The sequence below is a fragment of the Macrotis lagotis genome, chromosome 2, assembly GCF_037893015.1.
Source record: "Macrotis lagotis isolate mMagLag1 chromosome 2, bilby.v1.9.chrom.fasta, whole genome shotgun sequence".
Classification (NCBI taxonomy): Eukaryota; Metazoa; Chordata; class Mammalia; order Peramelemorphia; family Peramelidae; genus Macrotis; species Macrotis lagotis.
This window is the reverse complement of record NC_133659.1, coordinates 251,755,243-251,772,419: the sequence shown is the minus strand read 5'-3', so window position 1 is coordinate 251,772,419 and position 17,177 is coordinate 251,755,243. Positions and strand designations below refer to the sequence as shown.

General features: G+C 35.9%; 1 protein-coding gene and 1 pseudogene across 1 annotated transcript; both read left to right on the top strand.

Moving 5' to 3' along the window:
• Nucleotides 1-5,371: 5,371 nt before the first annotated feature.
• On the top strand, nucleotides 5,372-6,364 carry LOC141512180 (olfactory receptor 10P22-like). Its single transcript, XM_074221024.1, has one exon. It carries the CDS (start codon nucleotides 5,372-5,374, stop codon nucleotides 6,362-6,364), a length of 993 nt encoding a protein of 330 aa, XP_074077125.1.
• A 4,674-nt stretch (nucleotides 6,365-11,038) lies between these two features.
• Nucleotides 11,039-11,834, top strand: LOC141512179 (BRCA1-A complex subunit Abraxas 1-like; annotated as a pseudogene).
• The last annotated feature ends 5,343 nt before the right edge of the window (nucleotides 11,835-17,177 follow it).

Below are 17,177 nucleotides of genomic sequence, written 5' to 3'. Positions count from 1 at the left end.
CTAAGAATCTGGATGCTAAATCAATGGTATGCATATTGCTGTATATGTTTAGTATTGAAATTACTTGTCTATGGTATATTTTAGGAGTATATAGTTTCCTTCCATATCTCCTTTAACACTATTTTTTCAGCTGCTTTGTCTGAGATAAGGATAGCCACCCTTGCTTTTTTCACTTTAGTTGGAGCAAATTATATCTTGCTCCAACCTTTTACCTTTAATCTTTATATCTCTCTCTCTCTCTCTCCTTCAAATGATTTTCTTGTAAGCAGCATATTGTAAGATTATGTTTTTTAATCCACTCTGCTATTCACTTAAGTTTTAAGGGAGAGTTCATCCCATTGACATTCAAAGTTATAATTACTAACTATTTGTTGTTCTTCATGTTATCTTCCCTATGGTTGTATTTTCCCCCCCTTTCCCCTTTGTCCATATTCCCCATTATTTTGTTATTGAATACCATCAACTTCAGTGTGTTTGTCCTCTGATATCCACCCCTTCCCCTTTTTCCCCCCTTTCCCTTTGGACCTTCTTCTCTCCCTTCCTTCTGTTGCTTCCCCTCAGATACTAATTTAAAAAGGATATATCAGGGATGGCTAGGTGATGCAGTGAATAGAGCACTGGCCCTGGAGTCAGGAGTACTTGAGTTCAAATCCAGCCTCAGACACTTAATAATTACCTAACTGTGTGGCTGTGGGCAAGCCACTTAACCCTATTTGCCTTGAAAAAACCTAAAAAAACTCCTAAAAGAATAAAAGGATATATCAGTGCTAGTTTTTATTAATTTTGTTACATCATGGAGAAATATATGGTCAAATAATAGTGGTGGAAAGTCTCCTTGTTACCCTTTTACCTTGAGAAGTCTAGTCAAAAGATAAATAGCATCAATAGTAAAGAAGTAAAATAATTTTTAGAAAGATTAAATATGAAAGCTCTGTTTTGATTTCTGATTTTGAACAGGAAAGTTTTTCCCTCTAGACAGATAGTGCCCCAGGAATGAAAATTTTGGACATGGAATCTGAAAGGTTCAAGACCTGGGCGACTCTGACCAAATAGTTTAATTTTTCAGCATCAGATTCCTTATTAGTAAAATTAGGATAAAAAATTTACCTGATCTTGATTCAGGGTCCATAAAATAGTACTTGTAAATTATTCTCCAAACCTAAAAATATTTTATAGATACCTTTACAGAAGTTGACCAAATGGATACAAGATTTCACCATAAAAAAACAATACTATAAGCAAACTAGAAAATCAAGGACCTGTGAGATCTATGGAAAGGGAAGCAATTTATGACTAAGGAAGAGATAGAGAACATTACTAAAAACAAACTAGATGATTTTGATTACATTAAATTAAAAAGCTTTTGCACAGACAAAAACACTGTAACCAAGATCAAAAGAAATGTAGCAAACTGGGAAACAATTTTTACAACTAATGTTTTTGACAAAGGACTCATTTCTAAAATATATAGTGAACTGAGTCAAATTTTTTTTTTAAATAAAGCCATTCCCCAATTGACAAATGGTCAAAGATATGCAAAGGAAATTTACAGACAAGGAGATCAAAGCAATCCATAGTCATATCAAAAATTGCTCTAAATCATTACTTATTAGAAAAATGCAAATTAAAGCTTCTCTGAGGTATCACCTCACAAATCTCAGAATGGCCAATATTACCAGAAAGGATAATGATCATTGTTGGAAGGGTTGTGGGAAATCTGGGACACTATTACATTGTTGGTGAAGCTGTGAACTCATCCAAACTTTCTGGAGAGAAATTTGAAACTACACCCAAAGGGCAACATAAATGTGCATACCCTTTAATCCAGCAATACCACTACTGGGTCTATACCCTGAAGAGATGATGAAAAAGGGTAAAAAATCAGTTGTACAAAAATATTCATTAGCAGCCCTGTTTGTGGTGGATAAGAATTGGAAATCAATTAAATGTCCTTCAATTGGAGAATAGCTTAGCAAACTGTGGTATATGTATGTCATGGAACACTATTGCTCCATAAGAAAACAGGAGAGATGGGAATTCAGAACTAGAAAAACAATGTACACCCTAACAATAACATGAGAGCTATGATCAACCTTGATGGATTCACTCCTTCCATCAGTGCAACAATTAGGGACAATTTGGAGTTGTCTGCAAGAGAATACCATCTATATCCAGAGAAAGAACTGTGGACTTTGAACAAAGACCAAGGATTATTTACTTTAATTTAGGGAAAAAAACACCTGATATGTTATTGTCTGATCTTGCTATCTCTTTACTATATGTTTCTTCCTTAAAGATACGATTTCTCTCTCATCACATTTGATTTGGATCATTGTACACCATGGAAACAATGTAAAGACTGACAAATTGTCTTCTGTGGGTGGGTAGGGGGAGGGAAGTAAGATTAGTGGAAAAATTGTAAAACTCAAGATAAATAAAATCTTATAAAAAGAAATTGACCAAGTATTAGGGCATTTAAAATTCCCAACAACAGATTCAGAAAAACAATTATTAAGCATATCTTCTACTACAGACAATTTAGTATAATTATATTTAATGAATGAAAATTGGAGAAAGGATTATAATCAATTCAAGAGTAAATTAATGGCCAAGAATTTATAAGGTTAAAGAACAAATAATTGAATACTAGATAATTTCATTAAAGGAAATGGCATGTGTGAGACAATGATGCAGGCAAGGCAACATTAGTGGAAAATGCACATCTTTAAACTTTCTCAATCCAAATGTTGAAAGAATATAATGACTTGAGCATTCTTCTAAAATATTTAAAAAAGTAACAAATCAAAAGTTCCAAGTCAACACTGAACTATATCCTAAGAAATTTGAAATGAGAACAACAGTGTTAGCACATGAAATTGATAAGTAAAACCAGGAGCTGGCATTATGAACAAACTATAGCAAACAGCTAGTGAATTTGATCAAATGAGCAGGAGAAAAAAGAACATAGGAGAAAAGAAAATAAAAGAACTTATAAAAATTATTTTAGCAGTTACATGCCAAAAAATTCTTAATATTGATGAAATGGATGAATTTGAACAGAAATACCTAAAGTTTAGATTAATTGGACAAGAAATAGAAAATTTAAGTTATCTAATTTCAGAAAAACCATAAATTAGCCATAAATGGCCTTTCAAAGCAGAAAGGTCCAAAAGAAATGTGTTACAAGTGGATTTGCCAAACATCCATAGAAAACTTTATCCAAATCCTACTTAAACTGATTCCTGAAATAGAAGCAGAGTAAATCCTTCCAGACTCTTATGTGGCTGGATATCTAAAACAGAAATGTACAAAAAAATTAAAGAAGGAAACATTATCCTTCATGAATATGAAATCAAAAATGTTAAATATAATATTTGTATTATGGATACAGCATCAGACTATTTCTATTGTGAATAATGTGTTTAATATAGATAAAACCATAAATGTAACATACTATGTTAATAGCAAAAATAGCCAGACATGAATATAACAAATCTAATATATACTGTGGGCATGCTGCAGAAAGGAGCTTGAACCTGATCAATTAATTCTCCCCAGTCCACACGATGACATTTATGAATATAAGTAGTAGGTAGCCTAGACAATGAAGTATCAAAATATGTCCCATTCAGCTTTTGAGGAGTTACATTTGAAGTTTGAGTGACTCACACCCATGGTAAGGTACTCACTGATTATAATAAGGATGAAAGTGAAAGTGACCTATTAGTTCATCCCCTTGAGGTTTTGTTGGGCCTTTGCAAAAAATGTTTGAAGAAGCAATCAAATTTCTTTCCTCCTTTAGGATTTGAGAAAATTTGCCTCAGTCTCCTTGAGGGAAGACTGTCCCTGTCATAAAGGAATAAACATGCCCATGAAAGGGAGTTATCTCTGGTAATCCAGATGAGCTGAGGGTACAGCACCAAAGCTCTCCTTGGTTCTTGCATTATCCATTTATAATCATTGTCCTTGCCTTAGTATCTTAGTTTTAATTCCCCTGCCAATCTACTAGTGGTAGTGGTGGAAACAGCTGGGAGTCACTGTTGCAGGAAGGCAGGAAGGCAGGAAGGCAGGAAGGCAGGAAGCACTTCCCTCTTACCTATCATTCTACTCCTTTCTTTCGCAGGTAGCCTGTTCTCCACCTTATGGTCACCATGACTATTTCCCAGTTCCTAGCATAGTTGTTATCATGTCGTACCACCTGTATTCCAGGACCCTTGTCAGCTTGCCAATCATGAATTTCATTTTATTTTGCTTAGCTTCACATTCTTAAGAGCAATGTGGGGTTGTGGTTTCCTCATTTGTATTAAGAGAGAAAACCTTGCTTATCATTCAAATTCTGATTGCTTCAGTCTGTGTCAATGTTAACCACCTAAAGACTGAGGGGAGGAAAACCAGATGATTTCCATCTTGATCAGAAGGCATGTGTCTTGAAAATCATCATCTCCTTAGTATCCTGCAAGGACATCTTCCTTACACTCATTGGCTCACCCTGGATGGGTATTTCCTTTTCTCTGGACCTCCATTTTTTCATAAATTTAGATATTTCTCCATCCTCTAATTCCTTTGATCATGTTGACATGATTAAAATCAGATTGAGATGTCTCCTGACTCACATTTCTGTACCTTTATTGCAGGGATCTCAAGGAGTAGGTTAGCTACTGTTCACTTTTCCTTAGGAAGGTTAGGACCTGAGGGAAAAGTTTCCATGTTCACTTCCATCTTTCCTCTAGAATCTAGGGAATCATGGATCCCCTTGGATAGCAAGCCATGAATCCACATGGAAATGTCTGCTAGCAACTGTTACCTTTAATAGGGGCTCTGGGAGATACACTCATGGGTGATGGGGATTTTATCTGAAGCTTAAAGTTTCCCCACCCTTTGTCTTTATCTTGTGCCTCATTCTAGGTGCCTCAAAATATTACTCTATTTCCTTTTTTACTCGTCTCACTGTTTTTTCATTTTATCTTTCTTCTCTCCTCTCTCTTCTCTATTTTCCCCTTTTTTGGTCAACCCCCTTCTAATTATAGTTCTCTATATGTGTCTATCCATTTACATGTTGAGTTACCTTTAAGACTGAAAGACAGTTTCTACCCACAGAACGCAAGACTTGGTGAGGTGGAAGGGTACATATTGATATAATATACACTTAGATCCCATTTTACATCTGAAAAGTTAAATAATTTTGTGGTGATTTTCTCAAAATGGACATTCTACCATCCTCCTGCTTATCCATCACAATCTCTATACTTGGACAATTCTTTTTTTCCTAACCTGCTTCTCTCTTACTGTAGCAGTTTATCTACTTCTTTCTCTTCTTTGGAAGTATTAACAGCTCTCTCCTTGTCCAGTCCCCATAACCAGATTTAGGGACATGGATGTTGGAAATGGGTCAGTGGTGACTGAGTTTATTTTGCTTGGATTCTCATATTTGGGATCCCTACAGAGTGCCCTCTTTTGGGGTGTGCTCTTTATTTACTTGGTCACCTTGCTGGGCAACTCCCTGATCATCACCCTTACCCTGCTGGACTCAGCCCTGAGCACTCCCATGTATTTCTTCCTTCGACAGCTTTCTGTGATAGAGATTCTCTACACTACTACTGTTGTGCCTAGGATGCTGACCGATCTTCTCTTCTCACATCCTGCCACCTCACTTGCCAGTTGTTGTGCTCAGTTATATTTCTTTGCCCTCTTTGGCATTGCTGAATGCTGCCTGCTCACAGTCATGGCCTATGATCATTATGCTGCTATTTGCCACCCTCTACATTATACCATGTTGATGAACCGGCAGGTATGTGTGGTTATGGTGGGTGCTTGTTATCTCATGGGCATCATCACAGCTTTTACCAACTCCTTATTGATCTGTACCTTGCCCTTTCATGGCACCAACATTGTTCACCACTACCTATGTGAAAATTTGCCTGTTTTGAGGCTAACAAATGGAGACTCATTCCGGGGTAAGGTTGGGAATCTTACTTTCACTCTGTTGTTTATCATTACTCCATTTGCACTGATCCTGGTTTCCTATGTTCACATCCTCATTACCATCCTTGGGTTAGCTTCTGCTCAGGGACGTCAGAAAGTCTTCTCTACTTGCTCTTCCCATCTATTAGCTGTCATCCTTTTCTTTGGGACTGCAACCCTTGCCTACATGAAACCTGGAACTAATCCTACTGAAGATTCAGATCAAATCCTCTCTCTTTTCTACACAGTAGTAACTCCCATGTTCAATCCTTTTATCTATACTCTGAGGAACAAGGAGGTGATGGGAGCCCTGAGGCGTAAGGTAAGAGACATTTTTGAAATTTTTGCTAGGTTCAGTGGTTTGTTTGACTTTTTTTTAGGTGAGTTAAGAGAGCCTTCTTGATCATTGTTTTTTCTTTAAATTAAAATTTATATTTTTCAGCAGGCAGTTATTTGTTTTTCTACTCCCCTGCTTTCCACTGAAGGGAAAAGAACAACAAAAACAAAACCTTATTATAATATAGATATAGATATCTTTATCTATATCTACAAATCTATATCTATCTATCTATCTATCTATCTATCTATCTATCTATCTATCTATCATCTATCTATCTATCTATTGTCAAGACAAACAAATTCCTCTAGTATTTTTTCCTACATTGTATTTCATTCTTCATGTTTAGTGTGCTTCACCATCATGATCTGGTCTTTGTAAATGGAGGGGGTAATGTTGAACCCTTCTGGAGGATTATGGGTAAGATGGCCATGTTTTTTCAGAAGGACAACCTTTTCTGATTGTCAGTTTTCATCTAAAATTCCGATCAGGTATCTATTTTAGGTTTGTGCTTTAATTTGAGGCTGGATACTGACTTTTGGAGTGATATTCATTTATAGTTTGGAAGTTTGGACTGTTCAAACAATGTCTGAGGGAGATAAACAGGTATATTGATGTCTCCAAGTATAAGGGCAGAGGCTGTGAGGTACACACCAACCTTCATAAAGTTAGGTGTTTTTTTTAGGTTTTTGCAAGGCAAATGGGGTTAAGTGGCTTGCCCAAAGCCACACAGCTAGGTAATTATTAAGCGTCTGATACCGGATTTCAACCCAGGTACTCCTGACTCCAAGGCCGGTGCTTTATCCACTATGCCACCTAGCTGCCCCATAAAGTTACTTTTAACCTGAGCTTCTGTGACTTGAATTTTGTAATATTATTTGGGGACATTGTGTGTATAAATGTGTGCTGAATCTAGTGCTGCTGTTTGAGTGTAAGTTCACATGGATTGAGGGTACAGACATGAATAATTTAGTGTGATTATTATATGGAAGTTTTGACACATCTCAGACAGCCATACCTGAGGACTTAGGACCTTTCCCCATACTAGACCTTGCAATGGAACCCTCCCCTTCTTTTCTAGTACATTCTTGGTACATTCAGTTCTAGTAACTACCTTAGTGGTGAGAAATTTTATACAGAAAAAAAAAAAACTTTTTTCATTTGAAGTTACAAGGAACAGGGAATATTCAGATTAGCTGAATAAGATTCATATATATATATATATATATATATTGACATTGTGTGAAGTGAAGTACACACAGAGACACAAATATAACAATTTTTTTCTCAAGGAACTCAGATTTTATTGTAGGAAATGCACATTTGTGGTTGATTTAAATTAGGAGGTAAGCCTTCTTTAGATTCCTGCTTCTATCCAACATCACTTTGAAATTGACATTCCATGCCCAGAACTGTGCTTTTGGAATTATTAATGCCAGCAAGTGATGACTCCTAGTCAAAGGTCAGATGAATCTACATCATGTGTCTAGTTCTTTTGTTTCTGGAATCAGGATATCTGACTGTGTCTCTCTATGTAACTCACTTTGCCCTATCTAAATATATTACCATATTGCAATCCTGGTGGTGGTTATTTTCTGAACCCTCAGATCATCAGTAGTTCCATTTTTTCACATATATGCATATTCATCAATGACAGAAGCAGAGAAAGTAAACTGATGAACACAGAAATATTAGCCACATACATAAGCATTGGGCACACTATCATCACAGCATTAAAATGAAAGAAATATGTTATTTGATGTTAAAAAATGTTTGGGGGAAGCTGGGTGGTGCAGTGAAGAAAGCACCAGCCGTGGAGTCAGGAGGACCTGAGTTCTAATCCAGTTTCAGATGCTTAATAATTACCTAGCTGCGTGACCTTGGTCAAGTCATTAACTCCACTGCCTTTCAAAGAAAACAAACAAAAAAACACCAATGTTTGACCTGTTTATTATAGAGGAAGGTAAAGGGAAGGGTATGAACATTTTTTGAGTGTCTGTCATAAATGCTTTCCAGATATTATTTGGGGGAATGCTAAATTGTGAATAGTTCTTAAGGTTCATAAATGAGATCATATGGAAGATAAGGATTCTGCCATTTTTCTCTGCTTTGGGTTGAACAATGTGGATACAGAAGGAAGGCAATGTTGCTAAAATCATGAAAAAGCTATATGATAAAATTGTTCTCTCCAGAAATTGACTGAAATTCAACTTTCTAGACTTATTATTCACACCATGTTCCACTTAAATGACTGTTCAGTCTCCTATCACTGTCTTTTCTTAGGATGTACTATGTAGCACAGTGGATAGAGCACTGGTCTTGGAGTCAGGAGAAGGGAAATTAAAATCTGGCCTCAAACCTTGAGACTTCCTTAGCTGTGTGACCTTGGCCAAGTTACTTAATACTGATTGCCTCACATCCTGGTCCATTTCTAGTCCTCCTGACTTGTCCTCTGACCACTGTATCCAGATGGCTCTGAAGGAGAAAGTGAGACTGATGACATAGCACAGCACTCCTCACTCAAATCCAGTCCATATTCTTGTCATGTTATCACTTCCCCTGGTGTCTTGGTCTTCTTGAAGAACAAAGACCATCTACATCCAATGTTGGAATGCTCTCTGTCTTCATCTCCATCTTTTAGAATTCCTATTTTCTTTCAGTCATTCAGTCGAAGTTTCATCTCTTTTATCATTCCTTTGCTGATCTTCCCAGTTGCCTTTGCCATGTCCCATCAAATTCTATTCATTTTGTATCTACAGACATGCTATCTCTCTATAGAAGTGCCACTTTCTTCTTGGCAGGGATTCTGCCATTTTTTGTTTTTCTATCAGCAGCATCTACTATAGTGTGTGTTGTGTATAATGAGTATTTAATTATTGCTTTCTATTCTAGGTAAAGATGGCCATGTGAAAGGTGCAGAAATCTCACCTCTCCCACCTTTACTGCTGAGACTGTAGAAGATCATCAAATCAAGCAATACTTTGAAATCCAAAGTGACCCCTTAATAAATGTATTCAACCAATCAAGGGTAAAACCAAAAAGATGATCAGAAACTAAGAACCCTAAAAGAGGAAGCAGTGTAAAAAAATCCTAGAAGCTCCTTGACTCAGAACATTCCAGTAGGGGACTGAGGCAGTAGTATGACTAGGGTTGTCCTCAGAGGGTGCAGAGAAGAGGCAGTATTCTAATCTTGGACATCTCCCAGGGGAGAGGCGAGTACCCAGTGTTCTGACTAGGTACAGTCACTATAGACCTCTGACTTCACAGTTGGAACAGAAAAAAAAGAAATGACCTATGGGGGTGAATTTAACATATGATATTAAAGAAAAGGAAGAAGAAGTCTGTGCATAGGGGGCACCTGGAAGTCCGGCACCAGGGTGGCATTCATAATGTGGAGAATGAGAGGCTGTCGGGGTGCTCTCTGTGGTTCAGGTTTGACTCCCTTGCTTTCCAGTCTTTAACTCCAGCACCATAAAGAAAGGCATCTTACAGGTTATCAACTTTCCAACTTTTATAACTCAATAGGTAAAGTGAAGGAGCAGGCACAGAAGATCATCCTGTGCTGCTAAGAGAATGCTGTTGGATGGTGCTAAGTCAGATGTAATTCAGACTAAATGATGGTATTTCGAGAGAGTATTCTTCTCCAAAATTTATAAAAACATCTGTCAAATTGGGGACTTATTTTTCTGTTTCTAATACCAAGCATATGTTGTTCCAGTCATTGTTTGGATAGTGCTTTTCTTAGACTTCAGGAAGGGCAAGTGTTGGCACCTATTTGGTTTAGCTAGAGAAGTTCAACTGGTGCTATGCTGTGATCTTTTTTTTAAAATTTTTATTTATTTAAGGCAATGGGGTTAAGTGACTTGATAAAGGTCACACAACTAGGCAATTATTAAGTGTCTGAGGTTGAATTTGAATTCAGGTCCTCCTGACTTCAGGGCTGGTGCTTTATCCACCCCCCTACTTAGCTGCCCCTATGCTGTAATCTTTCAATAATTTGAACTTAAATAATTTATACAAATATAGAAATTAATGTACCACTATTATGAATTGCTTTATGTCAGGTAGGTCTTTCCCTTTCACGTCTGGATTTTCTTGGATGTGGGGACCACAGTGATCCCTTTACTACTGGGAGAAAAAAATCATAAATTTTGCCTTTCCTATGTGATACTAACAAGGGTAGTATTACCTCAGATAGATATAGATATAGATATAGATGAGATAGAGATAGAGATAGAGAAACAGATGCCTTTTCCAAGTAGCATCAAAATTTATGTCAAAAATGCAGTGTCTTAAAAGCTGCTTTTTAAAGTTATGTAAATAAATTCAGTCAAATATTGGTTATGCTTAAATATGGTTTATGTTTTCCAGATACTTTTTTCATGTAGCATCAAGATTCTTGTACAAAAAATATTGACTTAATAGCTGCTTTTTTAAACTAATGAAAAAAATAGTTTAAATGAAATTGATTATGTGTAATTATAGTTGTATTCCGTTTTAAGTGAACTAATCCATATAAAGTAACCATCGAGTGTTTGATTTAATATTTAAAATAATTGACAATGCTGTTGTTGATGAAAGTAATTGCTTATAAATTGGATGAGTTTTAGTAGTTTTGAACAAATAGTCAAGGATTCTTGTCTACCTCTTTTGTGTGGGGGTAGTCTTATTATGAATGGGAAGTGAAGATAATAGAAGATCACTGCTCATTCTTAATGTTGCTCTAAATTCAAATGAAAAATGCTATTTAGAGTTTTCTATAAAGTGCCTTTAATGGTGACCAACTTGTGTATATGAGAGTCACAGGGATATAACACTTTGTTGGGTTACTGTACATTTCCCACCTTTGATCAAACAGTCCAAACTGGTAGTTCCCGAGTTGTTTGTTTGTTTGTTTTTTTTTTTTAAATGAAGATGCATCTTTAAAAGCAGGTACAAAGGTAAGTGAACTGCTTGCCACTTTAAAGGAAGAATGAAAGGAAATAGGCACTCAAATAGTAGTGAACCATCATTAGAAAATTAATAACGGCTATAAATAGACTAAAAGAAGAACTGACAACAAAAAAGAGAGCAAATACTCTAGTATCCGCAGAGAGTAGCTGTGCCCTAGGAATAAAAGAGAATATTTTTCCCTCTCAAGCTTTATGGACATATTCTGCAAGTTGTGGATTTCTTCATTCATCTATTGTTTATTTGAAAGACAGGCAGATTTCTAAAAATTGTTGTGATCATAAACTACATCTGTTGTGTGAATTCATTATGATACTAGAAAGTCCTGATTTTCCAGAAGACGATGAAACAAGATGTGGTGTTGATGAAACAAGGAATGGAATTAAGTGTAAATCTCCTGATTTGGAGAACTAAAGACCATTCAAAAAAGCACATGTGTTAGAAATTCATGATCAGTCTCTTAAAAGAGACCTTGAAAACAATGGTCAGGGAAAAAAAGTATTCTAAACTGACAAGTAATATAGAAAGAGAGGATGCTGAGAAATTGAGGTATGTTAATGAATATCCAGAGTTACCCACTTTCTGAACCTTTCATACAATTTTTTCTGATTGTCCAGACTAGATAAGTTCTAATAACTTTCTAAAATATTATTTCATACAAAAGTTTTGTGAAATTTATTAAATTAGGGATTTGACAGTAATTGTATTTCACTACTCTAGGCGTATGGTAAAAAATTACTAGTTATTTTCCTAGCTGATTTTTAGTTTTTGTAAATAAGCTCTTTCATTACACCTATTAGAAAAAAGCAAAACAACAAAAAACAGAAAGCAAAGGGCAATATGTTAATGAAAAATTGGGAACAAGAGGAGGAACCTTATCATTTTCCATAATTAAAAGATATCAGAAACATTGAGAAAGGGATGGGGAATGGCTAACGTGAATGTCCCTTCCATTAGGACCAAAGAGGATTTAATACAGGTTCACACACACACACACACACACACACACACACACACACACACACATAAAGAAAGACACAAACATGGATTTTGAGTACCCAAATGCATTAATATCATGGAAATTTTGGGACAGCAGGGGAAGAGCATGATTTAGAGGCATGATAGGGATAGCATAAACAAACCAAAATACAGTATGACTGTGACAGATCATGAAGGAGAGATTAAGAGGAAAGAAAGAATAAGAACTTGAGACACAGATCAGCTAAGGAGAAGAGAAACAGTGTGAGTTTTAAATTACTAAATTTTAAGTAAACTCTATCACTTTCTTTGGAAAGAGGGGTTGGGGTATCAAAGAAAAGAAAAAGAAATAAGACAACAGAAGTATGGGAATACACAATTGATGATTAGAATTACAAACATCAATGAAGTCACCCACAAAATGGAAGAAAGTAACAATATAGTTTAGATAGAGTTCAAAAAGATGATCATAAGAAACATATAATTATACTAAGGTACTGGGTTAAAATTTAATTTTTCTTTGGTGAATTTCATTTTATTTTATTTTTTAGAAGTCAATTTTTTAAAAGATTAATAATTGATTTGATTTCAGCAACACAACAATATAAAATAGATGATTATAAGAGATGAAGAGAGAAACTTCATTATGTTTCAATTCACTGTGAATTAATATTAATACTTAATATATGATAAGACACCTAGAGCTAGCTAAGTGATGCCTGTTGGATAGAATACTGGGCCTGGAGAAAGGAAGTGCTCTGTCCAAATCTGGTCTAAGTTACTCACTTGCTAATTGACCTTGGGTAAGTTTCATAATGTCTGTTTGCCTCAATTTCTCAATTACAACATAGGAAAAATAATTACATTTACTTTTCAAAGCTGATGTGAGAGTCAAATGAGATAATATTCCCATCTTAGTTTGTAATTGGTCTTAAATAAACACTTATTTTCTTCCATAATATCTATCTAGCTGAAATTGAATGGTATAGCATTCCAGGTAGTTAGGTTTTATAGTAGTTTGCTAGGTTGTGCAGAGAATAGAATTTAGAAGTTAAAGTCAGGGAGACTAAGGTCAAATGTGCCAGTAGTCATTTATTTACTTTGTGGCCCTAGGCAAGTCAATTAATCTCAGTTTGCCTTAATTTTTTATTTTAAATGTAGGAATTATATTATTAAAGCCATGCCTCAGAGATATTGTGAATTTATTTACAGATCACCACATTAAAGCAAATATAGCAATAAAATGAGACACATGAATTTTTTGTTTTCCTAATACATGTAAAAGTTATATTCATACTACAATTGCCTATAAAGTTAGAAATGATATTATGTCTAAAAAAACAATGTGGATCCTTTAATGAAAATATTTTATGCTAAAAATGATAACCCTCATCTATACCTTCACTGAGTTGTCATCTAAGACATCTAAAATGTCTTTTTTTTTTTTTTAGCAAACAGGGTGAAGTGGCTTGCCCAAGGCCACACAGCTAGGTAATTATTAAGTGTCTGAGACTGGATTTGAACCCAGGTACTCCTGACTCCAGGGCTGGTGCTTTATCCACTACGCCACCTAGCCCCCCCTAAAATGTCTTGAATAGAGGTTGATGGTAATTGACTGATCAGGTTACTCTTTGTTGAAGATTGGGGTTGCTGTGGTTATTAGAGTAAGAAAATAATGAAATTTGTCACATTGTTGGGCTTTTCCTATCAAATGAACATATAGAGATTTTTCTGGACTTATTAAATCATCGACTTTCAATATTATTGTCTCTCAGGTTAAAGGGAGACCAGAAGAGAAGTAGAAACAGGTGGAACACCTGGTCATTGGAGTAGTCAGAATAAAGAACATTGATTAATATTTTTGATATATGTGGTTTAAGGAACCCCAAAACAATTACAATAGTAATATTACAGATAACTCATCCTTGATCATCATAACAGATATAAAAATAACAATTAAAAAGCTTAAATACCATTAAAATAACCAAAATATGGCACAGATTGGTAATGTGAGCCAATGTCATGGGATATTGGAATAATGGCACCAAAAGACTTGCAATGCAGGGTGGCCAGAAACCTTCAAATTATTAAAAAAAGATCTCATTATTTGCAAAGCCCAATTTAGGTAAGTGAAAAAAATGAAATAAACTTGTATATTAAATAATATTTGTGAAATTCATTTTTAATTTTAAAAGGCTGTGTCAATGCTAGTTTTTATTAATTATTATTGTTATGTCAAGGAGAAATATATAGTCAAACTATAATGGTGGGAAGTCTCCTTGTTATCCTTTATACCTAGAGAAATCTAGACAAAAGATAAAGAAGATCAAGAGTAAAAAACTGAAAATAATTTTTAGAAATATTAAATATGAAATCTCTGCTTTGATTTCTGAATTTGAATAGGAAAGTTTTTCGCTCTAGACAGATAGTGCCATAGAAATTAGAATTCTGGACATGGATTCTGAAAGGTTCAAGCCCTGGGTGATTCTGACCAAATCATTTAATTTTTCAGCATTAGTTACCAGATTTCTAAAATTAAGATAATAAAAAAATTACCTGATCTTGATGCAGGCTACATGAAATAGACTTGCAAATTCTTTTCCAAACCTTTCAAAACACTTTATAGATACTATGGCCTGTTTTCCAGGAATGTGTAATACCTTTATGGAAGTTGACCAAGTATTAGAGTATTTAAGAATCCAAACAACAGATTCAGAAAAACAGAAATATTAAATGCACCCTCTACTGCAGGCAGTTCAGTAAAATCATATTTAATGAAGGAAAATTGTAGAAAGGATTAAAAGTCAAGTCAAAAGTAAATTAATCTCCAAGAAATTATAAGTTAAAGAACAAATAATAGAATACTAGATAATTTTATTAAAGAAAATGGCATGTGTGAGACAGTGATGCAGGCAAGGCAACCTCAATGGAATAAACACATCTTGGGATTTCTGGGCAAGATGGTGGAGAGGACAGACTCTGTACTAAGCTCTCCTGGTTCCCCCTCAAAAAATGACATGAAAGGAACCTCTTAACAGAAATTCATTTGATCGACAAAACCCAGAAAAAGAAGCTAGTAGAAGAACATCTACCAAAAGGTTTGTCTCAAGGGATCACAGGAGAACCAGGAATGGAGAACAGAGGGATAGTGCAGCAACAGCAGTGGGGTGAAACCAGAAGACCAGCCTTAGCTGTGGAGGCGTTGTGAGTGGTGGATCTGAGGACCAACATTATCCACAGAATCTCTGACTGGGGTAGCGGATGTCTGGTGAGTCCCAGCTGGGCTGGAGGGAAAGTTCCAGCATAGAGAGTTGCAGAGCATGACTGGAGATGGACCCCTGGGCTGGGGGCCTGAACATACTTTTAGTGGAGTCCTGGTACCAGAACAAACACAATAACTTTGCACCCCCCACCCCAGGCTCAGGTGTGGGCAGCAGAGCACACTCAGATGAAAGGGGGATTGACTACCTCCCCCAAGGCCCAGATCATTGTTCAAGGACAATTTAACCCTGCTGATGCCCCTTACCCCCTCTGGGTCTAGGAAGAGGGCCTCAAATACTCCAGAGAAAGCAGCCAGTGCCCCCTCCTGGCTAGCCCTTCGATTTACTAAGTCAATGGAACAAATTCCCTAGGGTTTTCAAAATCAAGCCTTTGAGAGCCAGTCACTCCTTAACACAAGATCTTAGTAAAATGAAGAAAGTCCAGTGGAAAGGGGGGCTCATTGACAAATATTTAGAAGAAACAGATTTTAACTCAGAGAGACCTAGAACTTCTGAGGAAAATATGAATTGATCTCCAGCTCAAAAAGACTTCCTTGAAGAAATCAGGAAGGAGATTACAAATCACTTGGGAAAATTGGGAAAGGAAACTCAAGAAAAAAGTAACACCTTGCAAGAGGAAAATTCTCATCTCGCAAAAAAGAAAACAAATCCTTGGAAAATATAATTGGACAAGGAGTTGCAAAATGTAAATGAAGAAATCTTCTCAAAAAAAGGAATGGGAGCGGCTAGGTGGTGTAGTGGATAAAGCACTGGCCCTGGTCTCAGACACTTAATAAATACCTAGCTGTGTGGCCTTGGGCAAGCCACTTAACCCCGTTTGCCTTGCAAAAAAACCCTAAAAAAAAAGGAATGAAATCTGTGGAAACTGATGACTTCATGAGACAAGAAGGTTCCATTAAACAATAAGAAAAGTTCAAAAAAATGGAAGAAAATTTAAAATACCTCACCAGCAAAACCACTGACCTTAAGAATAGATCAAGGAGAGAAAGCCTAAGAATTATTGGTCTTCCTGAAAACATTGAAGAGGAAAAAAAGCCTGAACTTAGTATTAGAGGATTTAGTGAAAAATTAGGAAAAATTGCTATCTAATAAGATGAACCTGACTATATCCCCACCTGGAAGAAATATTCTCATAACTCTTGAGAATTGTAACTCTATTAGAGAGAATATATTTAGTCAGAAGTGATGAACACTCATGACTTATTCATGAAACTGCTATCCAATAAGATGAAACTAGCTATATCCCTACCTAGGAGAAAGACTCTAATAAATCTCATGAATTGTAACTCTGTTAGAGAGAATTTACTTAGCCAGAAGTGATAGACACTCATGGCTTTTCTGTGACTCAGATGGAATGAGCTAAAAACAATACCTCCTTAAAAAAGTGGGACAGTAAGGAGACAGGAGGATGGAGGAAATTGAATGGGGGTAAATCTCACTACATTAAGAGGTACAAAGGACCTATTGCAATAGAGGGGAAGAAGGTGAGAACTGCCTGAATCTTACTCTCATCAGATTTGGCTTAAAGTTAACATACATACACTCAGTTAAGAAACTTATCTTACATTTCAAATATTAAAAGGGGAAAATGGAGGGCTAGGGAAAGTGGAACTAATAGAAGCAAGGGAAGGAAGAAGGGACAAAGAGAAAGGGGAAAGAAAGGGGGGAGG